The 14,171-nt window shown below is 30.2% G+C and overlaps 1 protein-coding gene across 1 annotated transcript; it reads right to left on the reverse strand.

The window, feature by feature from the left end:
• Positions 1-743: 743 nt before the first annotated feature.
• Positions 744-6,604, reverse strand: LOC123210631 (protein HEAT INTOLERANT 4-like). The gene is made up of 14 exons (XM_044629107.1): positions 6,209-6,604; positions 5,352-5,390; positions 5,184-5,237; positions 4,975-5,038; positions 4,449-4,507; positions 4,224-4,348; positions 4,039-4,098; positions 3,786-3,844; positions 3,240-3,316; positions 3,070-3,108; positions 1,923-1,985; positions 1,788-1,835; positions 1,586-1,714; positions 744-1,242 (listed from the first exon to the last, which is right to left on the reverse strand). The coding sequence occupies exons 1-14, from the start codon at positions 6,395-6,397 to the stop codon at positions 1,195-1,197; spliced, it is 1,053 nt and encodes a 350-aa protein (XP_044485042.1). The 5' UTR covers positions 6,398-6,604; the 3' UTR covers positions 744-1,194.
• Positions 6,605-14,171: the final 7,567 nt, after the last annotated feature.

A 14,171-nucleotide genomic window follows, 5' to 3' on the forward strand; every position in this document is an offset into this window, starting at 1 on the left:
GTTGTTTTGGCCTCCGATTTTTTCATAAATCAAATCTACACGTTGTATAACACAAAACCCCTCAATCAATTCAACGAAAACAACCAAGAATCAAAACATTTTAAACATTGTTCAAATAGAAACCCTAAAATTTTAAACCTCAAAATCTCAATAATATGAGCAATAACTTGATTTAAACAAGATTACGGGAGATATACTAACCTTCTTTGCCATTTGCGGTTGCCGGAAAGCAAGAAAATTGGCGAAAATCTGGTCGACCGTGGGAAGTAAAGAAATTTGCTGTGTTTATATATGGGGGCAGTTTCGTCATTTCACAAAACCTGGGCATTTTTACTTAAACCTGAATATTTTGGGCAATTTTTTAGACCCCCTAAATTTTGGCAATTTTTTATAATTTCCCGTTAAATCAAATTCTTACTATTTAATAATAAAATAAAATATTTAAAAAAAAATAAACAATAATATGATTAATTATAATTATATAAAGATACAACTATATACAATTTATTGAACTTCGTATCTATTCAAATCAAATCTATTACTTTTATATTATCATTAACACTATCCGATTTAATTTTGAATCATATCGAATTTAATTTTGAATCATATCGAATTGATCCAAAATAAATTTAATATAAAAAACTCATCTCTAACCTAATATTTTTCACACCGTATTATATTAAGTTAACAGATTATATTAAAAATTATCAACTCTAATTTATTCAATAGAAAAAGAATTATGATGTCAAAAATAAAATAGAATGTTTTTTATTACATAAAACTATTAATTGGTCCTAATTTAATTATGTTTGATAATCCAGCTCCCACTCGTACACAAAAGTTCCCAAACATGAAACTCCCAACAAACTTGAGTGACAGGGAATCTCCTCACAGGAACCTTGAGAACTCCAATAAAAAATTTCAGATACTTCGTCTCAACATACTATCTTACAGATGTTCCTCTACACTGACATGAATAACTAAATCAATTATCTGGAAACGCTGATACTATAAGTTTACACGGATTTGCCTGCAACACCTAGACTGATGCAGAATCTGTGTCAGGACATGAAGAGCATGCCCCCTCATTTGAGTGCATATGATGATCAAAATCATTGATTGAGCGATTTGCCCCCTTCGGCAGTAATATCAGATTTCGAACATCTATGGAATACAACTGTGAAATGAGCTTGATTATAGAACCTCATGAGCCTTTCGGTAATATCTATTTATGAATGGAACCTGCACAAAAAAATCAGAATGCAGAATAACAGTTAGCGGAAAGACCATGTCTCACACAAACTGATATGACTCTATGTTGATAGTTTATTTTTAGCTTTCACTCGACTACTTAAATCGCACCAGAGCAAACTCTGAAAGCAAGAAATACTAAGGCAGTGTGTGTCAGTATACTAGTAGAAATGTCTCAGTTCTAGGAAATGATTAGCATGTCTCAACAATTATTAGCCTAAAATCAAGGTCTAGCAAGTAGCATCAGTGCTGCTTTTGATGATGGAATGGCATAATAGAAACTCAAAGGCCCTTTGCATTGGATAAATAAAAAGCAGTTGTCTCCAAATTTTACCTTTACATTTGATATATCTGGTGTATCCGGTTTTTGGACAGGATAGAACTTGTAAAACCTCATTTTCTGGAATGCTGCTTTAGTCTCCTCACTCATTTCCTCAATGGCCTTTTTTCTGGCTTCCCTTGCCTAAAAGAAAAGAAATTAGTATGATTACTGGAGCATATGTACAACTACTAATATCTGAAAAAAAAAAAAATACCTCTCGATTGGCTTTCTTTGCTTCCCGAACTTTTTCTTTTACAAATTCCTGAGGACGATAAGGAAAAGAAAAACCATTATTCTCTAGAATATTGAAGTGCCATAAATTACTTTCACATCTTTCATTGTACTTCACCTTAAAGGCATCCTTTTGATCTTCAGTCAATGCCTCTTCATTTACCAAATCATCAGTGAACTCCTACAAATTTATAGATAAATTTATTACAATAACTAGTTTTTGTTCTCTTTTCGCTCTCTTTTTGTTCTGAGAAAGAGGAGGAAAACATACAGAATAATGAATCAAAATAATATTAAAAAATTACATGAGGGCTTATCAATTCCAACACAAACTGAAAAGTCTCTCCCTATAATAATTCATATTTAAGCTAATAAAATGTAATAAGAAGATAACAAAAAGCTGGTCAAACAGCAATCCCAACAAAAAGAAGTATGTTAGGCCCCCGCTTGTGGCAACCTACCATAAAAAGCAATGGAAAGTCAAGACATTAAATGTTTACAAGTGAGGGTCAAGAAGACTTTGTGGGTGAAGAAATACACCCATTCAAATCAGGACGCAATAAAAGAGCAGGGTAACCAAGGATTTACTCATTAGATTAAAAGCTAAAAGATAAATAGAGAGTGAGTTATCTTAAAGATAAGCTTACCTATTCAAACTAAGATAGGATTTAGGATAGGATAAGGGAAGAGTTACCAATTTAAGCAAGTCATTATTAGTAGGGGAAGACATCGATTATTGTCCAAACATTGTTAACAAAGTAGTTCTGATACGGTAAGTAGAGCAACTCTGTTCCGATCTAGGTAAAGCATCTAGGCTATATTATTTTATAATAATTTACTTTTTAGTTGTATGTGCTTATTACTCAAACGGAATTTCCTGTTATTTGTTTATTGCAATTTAGGGTCCTGTATCAGAACTTTTTAGTTGTATGAGCAACTCTGTTCCGATCTAGGTAAAGCATCTAGGCTTATTACTCAATAAAAATTTCCTGTTATTTGTTTATTGCAATTTAGGGTCCTACAAAGTTGTTTCAAAATAAACAATTCCCATTCAATACGAAATTTCTATTGTTAACAAGATCCCAATACTTACAGACTTTAAAGCTAATAATAGAATTATTATTAGCTTCACTTGGATCAAATTCTAACAAATCTCTTGGGAATTTGTAAGAAACACTTTTATTTGTTCAATTCAATAAAATTTTAAAAAAATATTAAAAATTCCATGTTATACTAGAACTTAAACTTTTAAGATAATTATATACCTCAAGTTCATCTAATTCCCAATCAAATGAACAAACAACCTGCAGGAATAAAAAGAAAAGTTAATCCAAACAATTTGCACGTCTACTCAAATCATCTAATTAAATTAACCGACACAATTTGTCAACAAAAAACCAAGTAAAGATGACTCTTGTCAAAACTCTAAGCTTACTGGTGGTTCAAGTGGGTACATAATTTGAACCTCAGTACTTTGTTCAAATTCATCTTCTTTGAATGGCTGGTAGAAATCTGTCAAAAAAAATAAATGGGTGTTAAAAAAATATTCTAGATCTCCAAGCAACGGCAATAATATATGATGGAACACTAATATGTAGTATCTGAGCTAACAGTCTTTTTTCCTCCTTTTCAATATGCACCCATCCCACTTCTTCCGAGGTTGATCTGAGAGGGATTTGATCAGTAGAGATCAAATCAATTAGGCTATCCCCTATGCTATAGTTGTCTAACTCCTCAATAGCCAAATAAAAGTAAAAAAATCTGATAATTGCCAAGTACAAAGCATCAATGATCATAAAAATAATTTTCACCAATATGTAAGAGATCCTTTTTGTTTCATTTATTATGTTTTATCCCTTTTCTACAACTCGCTAGATAGGAAACAAAAATAATTCTGTCCTTTATACTATGATAAGCTGTATATCACTATAAAATTTAGGTACAATGCAGTAAAGTTAACATAAATAGCTCTAAAACTCACAAGGCAAGCAATATTCGTATTTCTTAATGCGATCTAACTTCAAATGTCTCAAAGCACTCCTGCAAAAGGATTTCAAATGCATAAGTAAACATAACAAAAACACACCTTAACATTTAGAAAACAATTCAACATTCATCAGTAAAACAACTTATTTCACATCTAACTAGCAATGTAATCTAGACCAAGCAACCTACAATTTATCGGATCATTTAATGGAATAAAACAAGAGCAAACAGTGCAAAGAAAACTTTACCTTCTTTGCGTGCAACCCAAGATATATATTTGAGATTTCAGCCTCTCTACTTGCATGTCTCTGTACAGGATTTAAATTATCCAAAGACATCAAAAATTGTGAAATAATCTTAATAATGTGTAAAAAGAGATAGTTCTATATAATCAATTTAATAGCAAGAGTAAAAGAAGTTCATTTGTAGATACCGTTTTTCTAGAGGTATATATGGAACCCAGTCCATTTTCATTTCCTTCATGGGAATAATCTCTTCAGCCTCCCTTTGAACTGAGTTAACACCTATCTTATCAGAAGGTGGGAAAGGAGACACAACCTGCACAAATAAGAGATATATGTAAGGAGAAAATTCACAACCCAGAGATGAAAATCGATTCTTGCAAATAATTTAACATTCTACAAGCTAATAAACTTACTGCCACCACTACAGGAATGCAGATGAGTTTGTTTTCCCCATTGTATGGGACCAATTGAGCTGCAGGAAGAGGAAACTTAATATGACGACATTAACAAAAATTATAAGCTTAATCTAAGACAATCAAGGATAAACATCACATTTGTTGCTCTCAAAAGAGTTTTGTTTTCTCAAAATAAATTTTCTGTTCTCTCAACTACAAAAGCTGTTTGGCTAATTGGTATCCCCAAAAAATATCCATAAAAACCATTCTTGAAACACTTATAATTTTAGGAATAGTTATTGTTCTTTTTTGGCTTTTTGAGAAACTGTTTTGTATAATCAAAGTGAAAATGCCTTCTTTTATGTAAACAAGAACTTATTTCACACAAGTGAAACAATTTCCTAACTCCAATAACCCTAACGTACACAAATATTAAAAAAAACATAAAATAATTCCTCTTCTCATCTCTGAGAGCATGTTCCTGAGAGCAGAAAACAGAAAACCCCAGCAGATAAGCCATATGAAGTCCAAGATGTAAACTTACGCTCTGTACAACCAAAAAGATAAACTTTCTCCCCATGGAGCTTTCCCCCTTCTTCAAATGCATCCTAACCAAGAATTAAACAGTGTATTTACCCTTATCATTCTAGCTGATTCTTTTAAGCCAATCAACACTAAAGAAAAATTAAGAACATCTGAAACAGAAAATTCAAAAATGAAAACATAAAAAGCAAAGATGTTCCTGAAACTCACTTCCAGATTTGAGAAGTCCCACTTGAATTGGTAGAGTGAGTCCAACTGATCCCACTGTCAAGAGAAAATTAATATGCATAAGAAAGAGAACTTAATTGACTAAATAGATAGAGAGAAGAACACCCTAGTGTTTTAAAAAAAAAAAAAAAATTAAGTTTTCAATCAAACCTCAGTTCCAACAGGGAAAGCCGCCTTCCACAAATCTTCCTACAAAACACAAGGTTGACAAATTCATATCAGGTAAAACAGAACACAGGCACAATTGAAAATCACTTTCTATAATCACCCTATCCACGAACACATTCAAGATCGCACAGGTATGTACACTCCTAATACAGACAAAGCAACACTCAAACTACATATGCTAATAAAGAATTGTAAAAAATTTACTCATTTTCAATTATTAATTTTAGGTTCATAATTATTGGGTCCAAATTGTTAAAGGGATACTTTTCCATAACATCAAACACGCACTTGCAACAAAAAGCATCATACTAGCAACACCAACGCTAATTAGTGATAAAGGATATTGATTTTAACTAATATAAAATCATACTTCGCAAGCACAAATAACTTTTCCCTTTGATTTTATATACCTAAAACCTAAGCTTCTAAACATTTCACAATTCCTATTCTTTTTCGCTATCTTAATGCGTATTGAACGGCAAAGCATCAGCTCGCAACTATCATTTCTGTAACAACAAAACACATCTAATAGCGCTAATCAACTCAACGTCAAAACAGGCCTATTCCTTCACCAAAGTACACAGGTTCAAAAACCTCAAACGACTTTCCACCAACTTAAATTTCAGCAATCAAACAGAAACCATTAAAATTGCCGTGAAAAACAAAAAGTCTTCAAATTGAACACAACCAAAAACACATTATCCTTTTCCACATCTAGTAACATTACCAGTCCAGCACCACACAGTACTCCGCCAAACAACGAGCTCAACTGAATCAATATCAGAATGTGTTCAATACAAAAATGCAGAAATTAACAAACAAGAAGAACATTTGTATACCAAGCTCCGCTGATCTTCAAAGTACTCCGTCTTGGCTTCCGGTTTGTCTTCCTGCTTGACGCGCTTGGCTCGAGGAGCTTTGCTGGTCTGCCGCTTCGGCTGCTGCTGCTGGTGGTCTTTGTGGTTGTCCTGCGAAGAAGAGGAAGCTTTGGAGGCGTCGGCGGTCTTCCGCTTAGCACCCTTCCTCATTTTCGTTGTTGTGAAGCTGAGAGTTTAAAAAAGAGAAATACGAGAGAGATGGGATTTGGGAGTTGGATCCGAGTGAAAGGAATTTGAATTTGCGAGAGAAAAAGGACGTCAGTATTTTGAACGTAGTTTATATAGGGATTTTAATTTTCGACGTGAATTTAACGCGGATTATCTTGGTTTGAAAGATAGGGATGTGTTGAATATTGTAAAAGTCCCAAAATTTTGAGAAGTTTCCAAAGTTCCCCAGTCGCCAGTCGGCTAAGTGGAGGGGAGGATAAGAATGATTTTTGAAAACGACCATGTGTATGATTAGGCAAATCAGAGATGACCACCTGTAACTCTTCCTGTAAAGTAAACAAAAGAAAACATGGGCTTGACTACTCAAGGGCTTACTTTAATTTTGTCAAGTTATTCGCCATGAAAGATTATTTTGGACCAGGAATAAATGTTTAGGGCTTCCAATTACCTTAACCGGGGCCCAAATTTCAATTACGAAGGAACTAGCCTAAGCCCAAAACTGCTTTATTTATTTTATTACCACTTTATCATCCCAACAACAGGTGTGAGTAAACAGAGTAAATAACATTATTATTTAGAGGATGTTTAGTTCTAATAATTTTTTATTATTAAAAATAGAATATTACAATAAAAATAAATTTGGTTAAAGATAAATAGATATAAACTAATATTGTGTTTGAGTAAATTTATATGTATAAATTATTATTGTATTTGACTAACAATAATAAAAAAATACTGAAATATTATTTCATTCAACTATCTTTAACATGTTAAACTAAATTTAGCAAAGTTGTAATTAAATTAAGGAAAATTAAATTAATTGTCCAAATTTAATATGCCCAAAGCAATAAATGCCTAATTTTGAACTACCAAAGCAGAATTACCTAAAAGTCAAACTACTTGAGCAAAAGTGCCCAAATATTTTTTAAACTATCAAAAATACCCTCTATACCTTCTATATAAACCCTTACCCGTCTTCTTCGCATTATTCAGATTTTTAGTTTCACTCAATATCCGACACTATGGATTTGATCAGAAGGAAAAAAATTCATGTTTCTGAGTTCAATTCCAAGAAAATCAGTTTGTGATATCGAGTTATGTATAGGAATCTAAACCTAAATCTTAATTTATCTGTCAATTCAAATTCATGTGTTTTAAATATTTACATAAAATTGTGTCATAAATGAATGTTAAAAAAATATAGGGGGCATTTCGATAGTAAACATGCATAAGGGTGCTATTAGATATTATACCATGTATGGTGGAGAGATAAGTTATAATGTGGGGTTAAATAAAATTTACCAGTATATATGGTGTACATGGAATTTTTTTCTTAATTTGGAGGGCTGAATTGATAGTTGCCCAAGTTTGGTGTTATGCATGAAATAAGAAGCAAAATATTGATATTTAACAATATGGAGGTAATGCGATGTTTTATGCTTTGGGGGTAAATTAATAATAAAATTTGTGTCAAATTAACCATAGTATGCTATGTTATAATTTCAAGTAGATACTCTACCACAAAACTCTAAATTCCTTAAACCACATATATTATGTAAAATTTCCACTCATGAAATACAGTTGATTATATTGATATAGTTTAATGTATATTTTTTTGATAAATTTTTTTTACTAATACTGGTCATTGTAGGATTGATTATTAAAATGATAAACAATGCTATTGTTTATTACAAAAGAGAATTGATTCAAAGTGATCAGAACATAATGAAATACGTTGGAGGTAAAAAAAAGTGGTTAAAATTCTAGAGAAAATGACACTTCAGAAATTTGTCCAATTGTTGAGTGAAAAGTGTCATATCGATCGGACTCTGAACAATATTTAGTTATGGATGAAACCAAAACATCTCGACTTAGAATACCTCATAAAAATTAAAAATGTTGAGGGTCTTATTAACATGTCTAAATACTTCGAGGAATATATTTCAATTTTTGTTACAACTACCCTTATCGAGGCATAAGGAGAAGAATAAAGTCGTGGCAATAATAATGGTGAACTAAAACAGGAATCTAACAAGGAAAACTTTGAAGATTTTTATAATAATACATTGTATATTGCTAAAGAATGAGTACATAGAGACAAAGAGAGGATTCCAGATTAGGGTGACTTTGATGGGAATCAGATGTTTGATATTCTTCTTGATAAGTCGTACTTCGAGGAGATGTCACTTGTTAACTATGATATAAGTAGTCTCCAACTTACAAATCCTCTTCAAGGTGGTGACAATTATGTTGGACCATCTTTTGATGATATCCTCATTGATTCATTTAAGTGGTTACTCGATTTTCTTTTGCAACATTCAACATCAACATCTAGTGGTCTAAGAACAATGTGAGAGAGAAATTCTATAAAAATTGGTGACATATTTATTAATAAAAAATAATTGAAAGATGCAACGACTTAATTTGCGACCAATTTTGTGGAACAACGTCCATCTGATCATTTTGGGGTCGACATAGTAATGTCAAGAATGAATCTCTATGTTGGTGATCGACATAAAAGCAACAATCATTTTGTTTACATTAATATATAAAACACTAAAACAAAGTCACTATATAAAGTCCACTTACCTCATCAATCAACCATTGGTAGAGCTCCACAACCATGCTCTAAAACGCTGATTTGGACTTCAATTTGATACTATACACCTCACTCATGTTTGATCCTTGAGCTTCCTAGTACCATTTTTGGAATTCTTCTTCATGTTCAGCAAACGATATAGGAACATTATGACTCACTCGTTTGACCTTTGGTTTCAATGAGTTTGTGTATAAGGTACGAACTAACAAGTCCTTCTTAATAACCCAACCATGAGCGATTTGTAGAATCTGTCAAAATTCCAAAATATGTTAAGTAAATTATTAATCTTAATTAACATAATCAATGGAATGGGTAATGATACCTTTTATATCTAAGGAGGTCTGGCTAGGGAATCCTCGTATATCCAAACTGCAATATCAATATTAATGTTTAAATTTCATCAATTACCACCATGTGTGTGTGTGTATACACACACACACCCCACAGGTAATGATTGGTAGATGGATCGATGTGCCATCTCTCATACCCATACACCCCACAAGTAAGAATTAAATCTGTCCAAATGATCAACCAAATAGAGAAACTCTTGAGAAACCTTTTTTTGTTTAGTGTTCCCTAGTAACACAATATAAAGACAATATCATAGGGCCAATTTAACGACGTTGGTATCATTATCCCCTCATGGCCTCACTGAAAATACTCACTCCACATCATTTTATTTCACATTTTCACTTTCTCGAAAATAAGTGTCCCAAATCCTATGGTATGCACCCTGTGGAAGATATATCTTCATGTTAGTGAATTAACTAAAGTGAAGGCTGGTAATAAGAGCAAACTCAAATAGGTTGAATCTCACATCGACCCTATTAACCCGAAACTATAATTGATCTCTCACATCACCCCTTAACACTTGTCTTGATATAAAGGAGTGTATCAACACTCAATTAAATCTCCTGCCTAAAAAATGTAGAAAGTGCCCAAAACACGCCTCTCAAACAACCTTAATTAATCCTTTGTTAATGTGGATTTGATCTTGGACATAGGATCTCGTTGTATGCGTGATGTCACATATATCCGAAAATGTTGCTCCACTGCAGAGAATCTCAATTTCCCCTTAGGTTCTTACATTTTTTTTTTTATGAATTTTTCTATAAAAAAATTGTTATCACGACAAATTTGATAATAATATCGAAAATACGGACACAAAATTTGAAATCTACATATCAAAAAACCTTAATATGAAATGTACATATGCAAAAACAATTGCATTGGTAAAAAGATTGCAATTGTATTGAATTTTTTTTTTCTAACCCTAAAATATCTAAGAGCTATCAATCTTCATGATAATTGGAAAAAACAGATCTTAAATTCGCAAACCACATGTTGAAAAACTCTATAATAAAATATATCACTTTGCCCCCTAAATGTTTAAGAACTCACTTTCCCCCTTAAATGTTTAAAAACTCACAAATTTCCCTCTCCCATGAGATCCCTCGAGATATACTATTTGAAATCTAAATTCCCCCCTTAAAGATTTCCTAAGATCGATACTATTTAAAAACTTATAATTCCCCCCTTCCACATGGTCACCATGAGATGATATTATTTGAAAACTGACTTATGCCCCTCTCCTCATGATCCCTCCCCACCTCATGATAACTTAATCCACCTCGTGATGTCACGAGGCATAATGATTTCCCACAAGATGACTACCAATGCATGAGGTCCATTTTCCGACCGAACTTGCATTTTCTGACTACCATTTCAACAACAAACAAATCTACACTTATTCTAACACACAAGAATTGACACCATATATTCAATTTTTCAAAATTGGAAACCTTAACTAAAACATGCCTAAAAACTTCATCCAATCGCTTAAATCCCAACATCAAAATGATTGAAACACAACAAGAAATGATAGACTAATCTCTTTTGCTATTTTCGTCATCGTTAGAAAAGTTGGGTGCATGTGGCTTTTATCATCTCGTGTTTTGTTCATGAAATTTTGAAAATGCCAATAGTTATTTCGTGATGAAATGGTTAGGGTATTTTGGTCAATTCACATTTGTTGGGTATTTTTGCTTTATGTTAATAGAGATGAGTATTTTTGTTTAGTGAGGTTAAGTTTGGGGTGTTTAATTAACTTTTCTTAAATTCAAATCACTTTAATAATCTTTAATATTTACGGAAACGTAGAAATCAAATTACTTAATATCTTACTTATCATGTCATTTTAGTAACTATAAAACTAATTGTATCCACTTTTGACACATAATTCATATATATAGATGACATATCATTATGTGATTAGGTATTATTTTATCAAATAATAACACATTATTTCAAAATCACTCAATCATACGATAATGCATTATCTATGTACATAAATTATATATAAAAAACTAACTGTATCTATTTTTGACACATAATTCATATATATAGATGACGTATTATTATGTGATTAGGTATTGTTTTATCACATAATAACTCATTATTTAAAATCACTTAATTATACGATAATACATCATTTATGTACATAAATTATATATAAAAAATAAATTCATATAACATTACTCTTTTAGTAATAAGATATAATTATAATATTTTATTACATATAAATCAAATAAAATAATATCAATAATAAAAAATGAATTACAAAAATAATCTCTTATCCCCTAAATCAAATGCACCCTAGGAAAATTAATCAATTGTATGAAGTGATTATGCACTAGAATTTACATTAAGGTGAGGAATGGAATGATGTAAAAACAAAAAATAGGGAGAATGACTATGTCCCAACCGTTTTTCACTTGAACGACACTTCTTCACTCTTGAACTAATAAAAGGGCACTTCCCACCTTTAGTTTTTTTTTTTTTTTCCAATCAATTTTAACTGCAAAAAGATAATGAAGTAATTTTTTATATCTATAATGTTAAATATTAATTATAATTTGGCAAAAATAAAATATAAAAAAAATCTTTTTTTATTCTTTTTGCTTTGTTTTTTTCCCGTTCTTTCTTCTACTTCAGATCTCATCATTTACATAACCAAATCACTCCTGATACTTAAATCAGTATTCATGTATATAATATCACTCTTCTTATATATTAAACTGTTTAAATTATATATGAATTTATATATATGTTAAATTTCATATGAAAACACAAAAATCAAAATAATCTTGTATGTAAAAGATATCCTAACATAAGAAACCATATATTTGATATCTATCATTGAAGATGATAATGAGACACACCATCGCTCACCATAATCAAAAGTCATAGTGAAGAACTCTAGAGATTCAATCAAACTAGAAAATCTTATGATTTATAAAATTAAAAAAACTCTTAAATAAGAGTAATATTATATGTATTTATTTTAAATACATAAATAAATACATATTTGTTATATATAATTATATAATTGAGTGTTACTTTATTCAAAATTTAAATTCATAAATTATTTAATAATATATATCAAATATATACATATATATATATATATATATATATATATATATATATATATATATATATATATATATATATATATTCAAAATAAACATATATAATATTTACACTACCTATACTTATATGTTTAATAAATTGTGTGATATAGTCCTGGCCACAGGCCGGTTTGGCTTGTGAACCGGATCAAAACCAGCCCGTTCAAAATCGAAATCGGAATCGGTATGAACCGGAATCAAAACTGGTTTTGACAGTTCGGTTCCGGTTTTAATATTTGTGAATCGTAGAACCGTCGGTTCATGAACCAATGGTTCAAAAAATTTATAAACTGGTTTTTTTATTTTTTAAATTTAAAAAAATCTACATGAACCGGCAAGCATTTGCTTTAAAAACATTTGCAGGGGACAAATCTTTAAAAATAGCTACTGTTTGGATTTTTTTTTTAAATCTTTAATATAAAATTTTACTTTTAAATATTATTCAATCTTTCAACTCTCTCATTTCTCATTGTCTCTATTTTTAATACTCTCTCAATCCTTCAATTAAATTATCTCTTTATTTTTATCAATTCTAATTTTAATTTCTATAATTTAATTATTATTATTTTTTTATTATACAATTTCATAATTAATTATTTCTCTTGAGATTTGGAAGAATCAAAGACTACATAGTTCTATTTACTATTTTTTGATAATAAATAAAATAAATTATATAATTAATTATGAAAGATAATAGAAAAAATAAAAATAATAGATGATAAATAAAATTAATTATAAAAAATAATAAATAGAACTACATAGACTTTGATTCTTCCAAATCTCAAGAGAATATGTAAAAAACTTAATTGAAAAATTAAGTCTAAGCTTTTTTAAAAATTTTTTTATTCTTAATTATTATAATTATTAATTAAAAAATAAATCGGGGTCATGAATCAGAATCGAAAGTTTAATGTCGGTTTCAAATCGAGGTTATGAACCAGAATCGTTGATTTTAAACCGATTACGAACCATCCTATAATAGTTTTAATTTAGGATTCTTATTTTGTTAAACCGTGAATTGACGATTTCAAACTAAAACCATCGATTCATGAACCGTAGACAGGTCTAATGTGATATATAAAATTATTAGGCACAACAAACGTCTTAAAATTTAATACCTTTACTCTCGTCAGCCAGTGGCTGTAAATACTAAATGACAAATTTTCACAATTTTCAATTGCAATTTATGTACGAGTTTTTAGATGAGGCCAAAGTACGTATTCCCCCTGTAAGGTTGAATGAAAACCTATTTTTCATTTATTAATTGTTAAAAATTTAAATTTTTATTTATCAATTATTAAAATTAATAAAAATAATTAATTTTAAAGATAAAATCGTTATTTAATTAATAATCTAAATTTAATTTATTTTTAATATTATAGATAAAATAATAATTTTATTTTTACTATCACTAATTTTAATTAATGGTATTTAAGATTTTTAAAATTAAAAGAAAAAAACAACATACTTTATAGGGGCGGGGGGAGTAAGGCCTTTGACCAGATAAATATGACGTTGCTACTAACGCACACATCATCTCTTTGTTCCTTTATGTGTGAAATAGAATCATGTATACATGTAATTAAGGACATTAATTTGATGTCTTATTAAGATATAATAAACAATAAAGGGAATTAAACAAATCTTAAGAGGTGGTAAGACGGTTGAGTTTGAATGAAATAAATTT

The sequence above is a fragment of the Mangifera indica genome, chromosome 1, assembly GCF_011075055.1.
Source record: "Mangifera indica cultivar Alphonso chromosome 1, CATAS_Mindica_2.1, whole genome shotgun sequence".
NCBI lineage: Eukaryota > Viridiplantae > Streptophyta > Magnoliopsida > Sapindales > Anacardiaceae > Mangifera > Mangifera indica.